The sequence below is a fragment of the Miscanthus floridulus genome, chromosome 17, assembly GCF_019320115.1.
Source record: "Miscanthus floridulus cultivar M001 chromosome 17, ASM1932011v1, whole genome shotgun sequence".
NCBI lineage: Eukaryota > Viridiplantae > Streptophyta > Magnoliopsida > Poales > Poaceae > Miscanthus > Miscanthus floridulus.
The window spans coordinates 73,361,327-73,374,057 of NC_089596.1; the positions used below are offsets into that span (position 1 = coordinate 73,361,327).

Below are 12,731 nucleotides of genomic sequence, written 5' to 3' on the forward strand. Positions count from 1 at the left end.
GAATCCACACACCTAAAAGCTCTAGTTTGGTTTTGGTTAATTGATGAAACCCTAAGTGCTAACCTATTTTATCAAAGTGATTATGAGATAGGTAGCACATTCCAAGTGGTGAAGAAAATGAAGATCATAACATGATGATGGTGATGCCATGATGATGATCAAGCGCTTGGACTTGAAAAGAAGAAAGAGAAAAACAAAAGGCTCAAGGCAAAGATATAAATGGTAGGAGCTATTTTGTTTTGGTGATCAAGACACTTAGAGAGTGTGATCACATTTAGGTTCGATAGCCGTACTATTAAGAGGGGTGAAACTCGTATCGAAATGCGGTTATCAAAGTGCCACTAGATGCTCTAACTCATTGTGTATGTATTTAGGATCTTGTGGAGTGCTAACACCATTGAAAACATTTGTGAAAATATGCTAACACATGTGCACAAGGTGATACACTTGGTGGTTGGCACATTTGAGCAAGGGTTAGGAACTTCACCGGCAAAGTCTCTGCCCGTAGAGTGTAGACAGTCCGATGATGCCACCTGCGCTCTAGAAAAAAAAGACAGAGGCCACTGTAAGTGACCAGACGCTGGTCTTGGTAGGACCCGCACGTCCGATCAAGTGAAGCATGAAGACGCTGGCGTCAGTCTTTGACCGGACGCTGGGTCCCTTAGTGACCGGACGCTGGAAGGTTGCATCTGGTCCTGCTGATGTGGCAGCGCATAGGGGAGTTGCCGTGTGACCGGACGCTGGGTGTGTCCGGTCGAGCATGATCGGACGCGTCCGGTCATAAAATGTTGTCTCTAGATGCATACTAGAAACGACCGAACACTAGGGTTCAGCATCCGGTCACTTTGAGCTGCTGCATTCGGTCATCACTTGACCGTTGAGATCGGGCGATCAACTTTTGAAGAGAGGGGACATGTGGCACGCATCGTGTGAGCAGATGCTGAGGTCCAGCATTTGGTCGATTTAACCGGAGCGTCCGGTTACCCCATGTTGTGCCTAGTGAAGGGGTACAACGGCTCTATTTAAGCCCCATAGCCGGCTCAAGCTCACTCTCTTAGCCATTTGCATTGACTTAGCAACCTTGTGAGCTTAGCCAAAGCCCTCTCACTCATCTCCATCATTGATTCATCATCTTTGTGAGATTGGGAGAGAATCCAAGTGCATTGCTTGAGTGATTACATCTAGAGGCACTTGGTGTTCGTGTTTTTTGCTGTGGGGTTCGCTTGTTGCTCTTGGTGGTTGCCACCACCTAGATGGCTTGGAGCAGCGGAGGAGGATTGGCATGAGTTGGTGATTGTTTGTGGCCATCTCCGGTGATTGTGAGGGGATTTGTACCTTCCTCGGCGGAGCGCCAAAAGGTAACTCTAGTGGATTGCTTATGTCATTGAGTTACCTCACTTGTGGGTAGGTTCTTATGGTGTCCAATTGTGTGGACGAGGTTTGTGCAACACCTCTTAGCCACCGAACCACCAAGTGTTGATCGACACAACGGGGACGTAGCGTGTTGGCAAGCACATGAACCTCATGAGAAAATTGGTTGTCTCTTGCTCTTTGGTATTCTCTCGGCAATTGATAAAGTATTCATCTCGTGATTGGTTCACTCCTCTACGCGGCGGTATAATCACCTTACTTACTCATTTACATTCCCGCAAACTAGCTATATCAAGCACTTTAGTGTAGCTAGAATTGAGAGCTTGCTTTGTGGATTAAGTTCATCTAGTGGAGCTCTTTAGTGTAGCAATTGTGTGATCTCTTAGTGAGTAGTGACCTAGTGGATTGTGTGCCTAGTGATCATAATAACTAGAATTATTGGATAGGTGGCTTGCAACCCTTGTAGAGCTAGAGCAAGTTTGTATTTTGCTATTTATTATACTAATCAAATTGTTCTAGTTGATTTGTAGATTTTAAATAGGCTATTCACCCCCATCTAGCCATATTAGGACCTTTCAGCACCACCCATCGAGCCTTGTAGCGCTCGAGTGATCCATCAGGATGAAGCTTGTGCTTGAAAACCCATTTCCCCAAAATCACGTGAGCGCCGGTCGGCTTGTCGACAAGACGCCAGGTGCAGTTCGCCTGTAGGGCCTTGAATTTAGCATCCATGGCTTGCTTCTAGTTTGGATCGCGTAATGCTGCCCAAGCTGATGACGGAATAGGCGAGATGGTGGTGGATGCGGCCGATGTGGCCATGGCATAGCGGGGGTTGGGTTTGAACACATCGGCGCGTGCACGAGTGACCATGGGATGGATGGGGGGTGGTGTTGGTGTGGCGTGCGTGGGCACCGGTGATGCTTGTGTGGATTGAAGCTGGGAGCAGGCACGCCAGGCGATGGCATGGGCGTGGCCATAGTCGCAGGCGTCAGTATGGGCGTGGGCATGACCACTGGGGAAGGTATGCTAGGGCTGGCACTGGGCGACGGCGCAGCGACGCGACGATGCTTGGGAGCTATGTCCAAGAGGATGAGAGGATCATCGTCAATGGCGGTAGGGAGCGCACGCGCTAGCGACATAGTGGCAGAAGATGGTGCTCGGAATGGGAAGACGGATTCGTCGAACACCACGTGGCACGACGTGATGACGCGATGGGTGTCGAGGTCCAAGCACCGATAACCACGATGATCAATGGGGTAACCTAGGAGGACACAAGCACTGGATCGGGTGTAGAGTTTGTGAGCGGCGGTGGCTATCTGGTTGGGGAAGCACAAGTAGCCAAACACCCGGAGGTGAGTGTAGTTCGGTGGAGCACCTAGGAGCCATTGGAATGGCATCACCGCCGCCATGGCGTGGCATGGGCGCCAGCTGAGAAGGTGAGTGGCAGTGGAAAGCGCTTCAGCCCAAAAGGAAAATGGCATGCCAGCGTGCAGAAGTAGGCTGCGCACACAATCATTTAGGGTGCGGATGATGCGCTCTGCCCTGCCATTCTGAGCAGAGGTATATGGACAGGAAAGGCGAAAGGAGACGCCGCGCGTGGCGAAGTGTTGACAAACTACAGTGTTGTCAAACTCCTTGCTGTTGTCGGTTTGAAAAGAAATGAAGGGTAACTGAAATTGCGTCAGAACATAAGCATGTAAGGAGATCAAACATTCAGCAACTTCAGATTTAGCGCGTACTAGAAAGGTCCAAATAAAATGAGTACAAGCATCAATGAGGACTAGATAATATTTGAAACCAGAGTTGCTAGGAACAGGTGATGTCCAGACATCACCATGTACAAGCTGAAAGGGAACATAACAGACAGAAGAAGAATGGGAGAATGGAAGATGAACATGCTTGCCTAATTGACATGACTGACAAGTATGAGCTATGGTTTTTGTACATGTGAAATCAAACTAATCAAGAGTGTGTTTGAGGGAATCACGGTCGGGGTGCCCAAGGCGTTGATGCCACAGATCAGCCGAAGAAGAGGAACTGGACAGCAGCACCTGAGCAGATGAAGGCCGGAGGGGATACAGCTTGCCGTTACTATTACATCAGAGCATCTCCGCCCGGGTGGGAAGATCCTTGATAGAGAAACTGAAAGGATCAAATTCGACCGAAACCTTATTATCTCGAGTGAAAGCACGAACTAAAATCAAATTCTTGACAAGATCAAGAGAAATAAGAATCTGATTGAGATGAAAGGGAGTTCCAGGAAGGGTAGAGGAGGTAGTACGAGTGACTGGCATGGATGCACCATTACCAACAATGATTGGTGCTGAGAAGGGTAGGACGCGAGCAGAAGAGAGATTACCAGAGCCAGACGCCATGTGCGAAGTGGTGCCGGTGTCGAAGAACCACTTTGACGTTTGAGGCCCGGCGGGCGGAACACTAGCCGTGGCCAGAGCGGCGAGGAGGGCCTGCTGGTTCCACATGTTGTTGGAGGATGAGGGCGGAGCAGGTGCTGGTGTAGGTGCGCTGGTGAAGTAGGCCTGCTGTGGTGGACCGGGTCGCGGGCCGAGGACGCCAACGCCAGGAGCACGGAACGGCATGGGCCACGCCTAGACCATGCTGGTCCACGGGTTAGCCCAGAAGGCAGGAGGAAGATGGTGGGTGGCTACCAGCAGATGCGCCCTAGGAAGGAGGCGCGCCGCCACTACTATCGCTGGGGAAGTTGTTGCCGCGGCCGCGACGCTTCTTGTTGCCGCGGTTGTCAAAATGTGTGTTGGCGCCTGCGGTCAGCTGGCTGGATCGAGGAACGCCGGTGGCGTCGGAACCGCTCGTAGGAGCAGCAGGTCGAGAACTACCGGCAGCGAGTAGGGCATGCTAGGCGGTGGATTTGGCGTGTTCCTTATCGTACTGCTCCTCCAGCAGCAGATAGGAACGCGCGGACAGGAAGGTATGTGGAGGGTTCTTGCCGACACTTGGGGGAGAGGTTGCGGAGCATGTTCAGCACCTGAGATGTCTCGCGCACCAGTTGCCCGACGTCGCGCAGAGCGTCGGCGAGACATTTGAGACGGCCGGTGTACGTCGTGATGTCCATGTCACCCTAGACCCAAGCTGCGGAACTCGGCCTCAAGGTAGACGACTCGATGAAGCTCATTGTCGCGGAACTGGTCATGGATCGCGTGCCAGATGGTGTATGCCGTCAAGGGTCGGCGTTCGGTTCTCGGTTCGGTTCTTTCGATTATTGATGAAATTCGGTTCCTAAAAAATGGGAACCGATCGGTTCCAAAAATTTTTAGGAACCGAGCATTTCGGTTCTCGGTTATTTCGGTTCGGTTTCGGTTCTAATCGAACTAACCGAATTTTTTCAGAAGACCTTAGGACAACAATAAATATACTTGTTGTAAGGAAAATTTATGCAATACTATGTTCATTTTTCATAATAATAATGTATAAAAAAACAATAGCAATACAGTAACACAAATATATAGCAGTTCAAATATAAAACACTACACAAACCAAACATAATCTTACAAATACAAGTAAGTGAAGTATAATTCATGTAATTTGGTTCTTTCGGTTAATTCGGTTAACCGAGAGTAGGAACCGAATTTTCTTCGGTTATTTCGGTTCCTCAATATCAGGAACCGAATAAGGAACCGAATTTTTCGATTCCGGTTCTTTCGATTTCGGTTCTGGTTCTTTCGGATCGGTTCTCGGTTCTCGGTTAAATTTGCCCAGGGCGATATGCCGTCGCCTTGGGAACGCGCACGATAGCGCTAATGTCTTTGGACACGGTGTTGTAAAGCCAGCTTCGGATGCACTGGTCGACCATGACCCAGTCCGAATCACGGCGGTTGGCGCCAGTGGGAGAAGAAGTGAGGTGGGAGCTGAGACCGAACTTGCCGACGAAGGTGTTGAAGAAGCATCGCCACTCGGTGTAGTTCGACTCGGTGAGATCGAGCTCGATGGGAACGTGGTTTTTGATGTTCACCGTCTGTAGCACCATGGAGGAAGGACGTGGAGGAAGGAGGCTGGACGACGATTTCGGTGAAGGAGACATGGCCGACGGAAGAAGTGGAGGAAGAAGACTCGCCATAAGAGAGATCGGCGTCATGCAGTTGGTTAGTATCCATGGGAACAACGGAAGATGAGCGCGCGGCAACGTCGATCGCGGCGGTGACGGTTGCGGGAAGGAAAGCGAACATGCAGCAACCCAGATCGCGGTGGTGGGGCAAAGCCGAGCGCGGCGGCGGCGGTTGCTGGGAGGGCAGCGCAAGGGAATAGACCTAAGCGAATGATACCATGATAGAGAAAGCAATGGAGCCCACAACACAACATGTATTGATCTTAGTGTATTTGTACAAGCTACAAGGCAGGCAACTGCCAGCGCGAGGTGCGACTGCAGCCGAGCGCACCACGATGTGGGCGACGTCGTGGGCTGACCAGCGCGGTTGCATGGGCTAAGCAGCGTGGGAAAAACCTCAGCTAAGCTATGAACTACAAAATACAAATTACACTTTATCAATTACTCTTTTATGTTTTAAATTATAAGTTGTTTTGATTTTTTCTAGTTACGTAGTTTTTATTATACTTCTAGATATATGCTACGTTTAAACACATAATTTTTAATATATATCTAGAAAAGCTAAAACTTATAATTTAGATGGAGTGCCTCATGCCGCACCTCATTGATCTTGGGCTAGTTGTGCGTTTAATATTAGTGCTGGACAATGTGCTAAAAGACGGAAGGAGGCCAAGCCTGCTCAGTGCCAACGTACTCTGACACCTCTGCGGCGTCCGCCTATGTATCCCTCATTGAGGGATTCTAGTCTTCCATTGTTGTCGATGAGATACATGTATATACTATGACTGAATTTCTCCTAGCGCTCCTCTGTCCACAACCCACTTCTCTATGTCTACACTTGGATCAACCTCAAATCCAGTTCTCTTTGCTACAAAAGTGATTTCGCGAAGGGGGTCATAAAATTTAGGTGTCTTCTAAAATACCTGAGGATTTTTGGAGACTGTCATTTTATTTACGAAGGTAGTCACAAATTGTCAGTTACCTAAAATAAATTTACAGAGACAGTAAAAAAAAGTATATCTTCTACGGTACATTAACAGATACACATCTCTTAGGAAAAATGCACAAGGCCCAGGAGGCCCTGTTACCTGTGTTTGGATGCTCCTCATCCTCTCTCAACCTGCTCTATCAGATGTGAACTCTGTCATCTCTCTCGGCGTGCTCTGAGTTACGAGAGGTTGCTGAGTATTTTAATGTGTACCAATCGAGAGCTCCCTACTCTGCCTTATATAACTCAGGGGATAGGGTTACATAGATGGTAATAGGTTTGTAGATATATTTTCTAATTAGTTACATAAAATAATAACATAATGGTGCCTATCGCACCGCGTGAAAATCAGCGCCCAAGCTTCCTATGCCGGGTTACTTGTTCACCACGTCCCATGACGTGTCCTAGTTCGGGTGGGCCTCATCTTCGCCAGCCTCGGCCCATCCCAATAGTAGTGGGCTTACATCGCGGCGATGAGGTACCACGGATCTATATCACCGATAGGTACCTTTATTAGGAAAAAAACACTATTAGTTTTTTAGAATTAATTAGTACAACACAGACGCCCACAACACGCACACATACTCACCCCTATGAACACATGTATGCAAATCCTACCCATGTGAGCACCTCCGAAGAACTGAGTCGGTAGATCTCGAGATTCGTAAAGTCACCACTAACGCCTCGCTGTCGACGGGGACATCGCCTACCACTGAAAGCATAGCGCCATTAAATTCTGAAATAGATCCAGAAAAATACGAGCACCCGTATCAAGTCGAGGACTTGAACCCAGGTAGGCAAGTTCCACCACAAGAAACCTAATCAACTGATCTAGAATCAGTTCGCCGCTATTAGTTTATTTGAAACATCATAGGCACAAAGAAAATTTATTTAAACGTAGAATGCATGTGGCATAATTTTTGTTTGAAAATCTAGACTGTTAAATCATCAAATAAATTAATGTGTATGTATTTTTGATAAATCTCATACTTTAACGTCTGTTCTTTTTAAAATTATTGATTTATTGTATATATAGATAGAATAAATGCATCTGCAGTCTTTACTTACCTTTCGACGCGCCAGAAATGCGCAAAACCAACAAGGGGGATGATGATGATCTCCGTTCGCCACCGGGAACAAAGTACATGATGATACAGTGCATTATTGATACGATCCCTAGTGGGCGATCTCGCGGCCGAGCTTAGCACCGAACCTATTCCACGGGCAGGAAAAGGATGGTCGAGAGGCCGTGGGGCGCCAATGCCTCGGCAGCCTCCGTCCCTCTAGCTTCTGCAGTCACTGATCCTATACAAACAATGCAAAAAAGAAGATTCCTGAATTTTCTGAATTTGGCACTATGCAAAAAGAAGATTCCCCGTCACATCAAACTTACGGTACATGCATGAAGTACTAAATGTAGACGAAATCAAAAACTAATTACACAGTTTAATTGTACTTTGCGAGACGAACGTTTTGAGCCTAATTAATCAATGTTTGGACAATTATTATCAAATACAAACAAAATGCTACAGTGCACTACAGTACAGCCTGCTTTCCCGCGGCGTCAACTTTGACTGGAACTAAACGCGGCCATGCAGAAAATCAGAAATCCCTGGCACTAGGCCTTTTGATTAACAGGCCGGCCTGCCACGGCAGGCACCCCCTATAAAAACCCGGCCAGCCTGCGTAAATATGACACAGCACAGCGACATCTACCCTTGAAGTTGTAGCAGCAGCTCTCACTTCTCTCTTCAAGCTAGCAGCTCTTCTTGCACTGCAAGAGGGGGAGGCAGGAGAAGAGGAGAGGTGGACTTCTGCAAAGGTAATTCTTCAATGCACGCATGGCACGTGCTTGTAGAACGTGCACCGCTGTTGCAATCTTATCCTATCTTTTGCATTGGTGTGAACGATGCGTCTTGTTGCAAGGTCCGGGTCTCGGTGCATGGTCTTGGTCTGTGTCAGTCAGTGCACACTGTCCCCACCACTCCACGTGAGAGATAGATCTCTGATCGGGATGTTGCATCCAAGCAAGTTGTTATACCGTAGATAGCCAGCAGTACAACAATATAACACTATTTTCCATATACTGCTGTGTTTAGTTCGCGAAATTTGGGGAATTTGATTACTGTAGCACTTTGCGTTTTTATTTAGTAATTAATGTTCAATCATGGACTAATTAGGCTCAAAACGTTCGTCTCACAATTTTTCAACAAAACTGTGCAATTAATTTTTTTTCGTCTATATTTAATGCTCAGATTCGTGCAAGATCCCCTGCCGCGGTCACCCACATAGCCACAACACCTTCCAGGCAACAGCCTATAAATTGCCGCCATCGCCCACACACTCACTTCACCAGCTAGCCAACCACGAGGCAGTGGAGTGGTAGGCTATATAGCCTATAGCTAGCTCAGTGAGTGCTGGAGTCGTCGCCCGCCTCTCAATTCCACGCTGAGTCTTCCTGCGGGCTTCGTTCTACGTCTAATTCCGTGTCTTTCAGCACGTTCTAGCTCGATCGGTGGCTATATAAATTGCAGCGTAAGTCACGTTGCTGAGCACTTCATCTAGAGCACCAACTAGTAGCGGCGGACTGTGTCTCCTGCGATATCCAGCTCTGTGCTCTAGCTGCAGTCTCACTGTTCGGGTGTGTATTTGTAACATGGTGCAGATGGGGGAGAGCGGTGTGCCCGCCAACGCCAAGCACTACTACCCAGCGGCCACGGAGGCGACCTCCGTGGAGCTCGGTCTCACGGCGGCCTCTAAGTGCTATGACGACGACGGTCGCCTCAAGCGCACCGGTAAGGAGAGCTAACCGGCCTGGCAACAAACAGCCAGCTGTACATGCTACGTCTGCCTGTCTGCCGTACGTGCTTCTTCTCCATCAGATAGACACAGAAAGCTGATGCTGTGCTGCTCTGCATGCTATGTCATGAAGGGACGATGTGGACGGCGAGCGCGCACATCATCACGGCCGTCATAGGGTCCGGGGTGCTGTCGCTGGCGTGGGCCATCGCGCAGCTCGGCTGGGTGGCCGGCCCCGCCGTCATGCTGCTCTTCTCCTTCGTCACCTACTACACGTCGGCGCTGCTCGCCGACTGCTACCGCTCCGGCGACGCGTGCACCGGCAAGCGCAACTACACCTACATGGACGCGGTTAACGCCAATCTCAGTACGTGCGAAAACCCCGCGCGCACGCACGCATGCCATTCTTGGCTGTACTCTGCCGCCGTTGGTCCGTTGGCCGTTGCAGAGCAAGAGCTGATGACTCTCGTTGTTTCTCCTTCCCTGTCGGTTGTTTCGTCGAGCAGGTGGCATCAAGGTCCAGCTCTGCGGCTTCCTGCAGTACGCCAACATCGTCGGAGTCGCCATCGGCTACACCATTGCCGCCTCCATTAGCATGCTGTGAGTAGTAGAAAAAGAAAAGAAAAAGACCACGAGAACCGACCGCACGTTTCGACCGAGCTGAGAAACTGACGTGTGCTGCTGCGTGTACATCCACAGGGCGATCAAGAGGGCCAACTGCTTCCACGTGGAGGGGCACGGGGACCCGTGCAACATCTCCAGCACGCCGTACATGATCATCTTCGGCGTGGCCGAGATCTTCTTCTCGCAGATCCCGGATTTCGACCAGATCTCCTGGCTCTCGATCCTCGCCGCCGTCATGTCGTTCACCTACTCCACCATCGGCCTGGGCCTGGGCATCGTCCAGGTGGTGGCCAACAAGGGCGTCCAGGGCAGCCTCACGGGGATTAGCGTCGGCGCGGTCACGCCGCTCGACAAGGTGTGGCGCAGCCTGCAGGCGTTCGGCGACATCGCCTTCGCCTACTCCTACTCGCTCATCCTCATCGAGATCCAGGACACCATCCGGGCGCCGCCGCCGTCCGAGTCCAAGGTCATGCGCCGCGCCACCATCGTCAGCGTCGCCGTCACCACGCTCTTCTACATGCTGTGCGGGTGCATGGGCTACGCCGCGTTCGGCGACAACGCGCCCGGGAACCTCCTCACGGGCTTCGGCTTCTACGAGCCCTTCTGGCTCCTCGACGTCGCCAACGCCGCCATCGTCGTCCACCTCGTCGGCGCCTACCAGGTCTACTGCCAGCCGCTGTTCGCCTTCGTCGAGAAGTGGGCGCAGCAGCGGTGGCCCAAGTCCCGCTACGTCACGGGCGAGGTCGACGTCCCGCTCTCCCTCGCTGGAGCCGCCGGCCGATGCTACAAGCTCAACCTGTTCAGGCTGACGTGGCGGACGGCGTTCGTGGTGGCCACGACGGTGGTGTCCATGCTGCTGCCCTTCTTCAACGACGTTGTCGGGCTCCTGGGCGCGCTCGGCTTCTGGCCGCTCACCGTCTACTTCCCCGTGGAGATGTACATCGTGCAGAAGAAGGTGCCCAGGTGGAGCACGCGGTGGGTGTGCCTGCAGCTGCTCAGCCTCGCCTGCCTCATCATAACCGTCGCCTCCGCCGCGGGCTCCGTCGCCGGAATCATCTCTGACCTCAAAGTGTACAAACCGTTCGTCACCACCTACTGATGACTGATCGATCGTCGTTCGGTGCACACAAAACCTATGCACAGATGATTAATTGGAGCCTAGTATGTGCAGTCTTTAATTAAACTAGGCATTAACTAATTAGTATCACACGGTAAGAAAAGGAAAAGAAAAAGGTGATTATTGGTACGGTATTCTAGTGATGCATAGCTGCATCGCTGATTTACCGTGTCCTTGCTAATTTCTATTGTTTGTGATGATCTGGTTAACTGAAAAGGCTAGTGAATCAAGACAAAAATCAAAATGTAGCAGTGTGTGTTGCCAAGTCAAATGCAAAGATCGTTACAAAACTCATGTAAAATGTCTGTGTTCCAATCAAGAATTGTGTTCATAAGGGGAAAAAACATGCTTGTTCCTACAAGACTCTACAACAATTTTCTTACATGCCATGGTTACAGAATTTGAGGCTTTGACCTATTTCTTAGGTGGTATTTGAGAGCAAAATTTCAGCATCCATCATTTTTTTTATGCTAGAGCTTGAATAGAGAGATATTTGTGTGTGCATGTGCACGCTCGCATGCGTGTGTTTAGAAGAAAGATATTGCACATTTACTTGATACTTAAAATAGACATATGTAGATTGTTGAATGCTTCGTTCTGGTAATAAGCACTTAGGGTACGTTTGGTTGCTGCCCTGACAAACATAATTGTCGGATAATACATTCTGGCCAGCAGGTACTCAAAATCAATGGTTTGAATTGCTGCTTGGCCAGGCAAACTTGCCTAGGGCAAACAACCTAGATCGTGGCCTTTCAGGTATTTTGCCTAACCAGACAATTGATCAAGGTCCTACAAACACGTCGAATATTCGAACGTTCATCGTCCTCCCAAGTCCCAACTAGCAAAAGAGCATCGTATGCAGTGCAGTACAGTGAAGGGAAAAAAGGATGGCTCACGCTAGACGCCAGAGCAACACACGTACTACCAACACTAGCATGGATTCATGCATGCCGACAACGCCAAAGTTTGTCAACCGAATACAAAATGATCCTAGTACACGGTGCATCTCGAGAGAAAAAAAAAAGCACGGAAAGAAGTTACTTTTATGAATTTCCACTCCCCGGTAGCCGGTAGGTACACAACATGAACAACGTGATGATGCAGAGGCTGAATCAGAAATGATCAAAAGCCAGGCTCTCTGTTACACGGCAACTGGCTCGGTCCCAGGCTCCCGGCGAGCACGAGCCGGACGGAACACGGACGTGAGTCGTGACTCGTGAGTGACAGTTCCTGTGTGATCCAAACGAGATAAGGTCGAGAGGCACGCCCACGACCAGGACAGGGCAGCGCAATGGCGCGACGGCGACACGCGACGGAGAGGCACCGGTAGTCCGGTACGTTCCGCGGCGGCGTTGCAGCCACACGCCCGCCCGCGCAGAGCGGAGGCGACGGGAAAGCGCCGCGAAAGGCAGAAGCAGAACGACGTAGGCACTGGGACGCTTCGCTGCAGTAACATACATCTCGCTTTCTTCTTTGGCCGCGCACTCGCCCTCGCCCCTGGTAGTGCATGTTCCACTTCCGCGGCAGCAAGCAGCCAAGCACGTCCCACGCGGGCTGGAAAGACCCGAGGCCAGCAGCCAGACCCAGACTGCCGTGTCAGCATCGGAGGATCCCCTGGGACGCGACGTGGCCTGAACAACCCCGGCCGCTCTGCTCCTCTGCCGCCGCCCGGGGATTAACAACAGCAGAAATATCATGTCCGCCTCCGGTCCAGTCTGGAAAGAGCGGCGGCCGTGGAGCTGGAGCGTAGCGGC

The 12,731-nt window shown here is 50.4% G+C and overlaps 1 protein-coding gene across 3 annotated transcripts; it reads left to right on the forward strand.

Moving 5' to 3' along the window:
- Window positions 1–8,148: 8,148 nt before the first annotated feature.
- On the forward strand, window positions 8,149–11,021 carry LOC136518075 (amino acid permease 3-like). Of its 3 annotated transcripts, none has more exons than XM_066511732.1 (5): window positions 8,149–8,259; window positions 9,103–9,232; window positions 9,370–9,603; window positions 9,743–9,836; window positions 9,936–11,021. In XM_066511732.1, exons 2-5 carry the CDS (start codon window positions 9,103–9,105, stop codon window positions 10,957–10,959), a joined length of 1,482 nt encoding a protein of 493 aa, XP_066367829.1. In that variant the 5' UTR covers window positions 8,149–8,259; the 3' UTR covers window positions 10,960–11,021. The 3 variants fall into 3 exon arrangements, with proteins under 3 accessions (XP_066367829.1, XP_066367828.1, XP_066367827.1); XM_066511731.1 differs by lacking the exon at window positions 8,149–8,259 and adding an exon at window positions 8,796–8,972; XM_066511730.1 differs by lacking the exon at window positions 8,149–8,259 and having other exon boundaries at window positions 8,979–9,232.
- The last annotated feature ends 1,710 nt before the right edge of the window (window positions 11,022–12,731 follow it).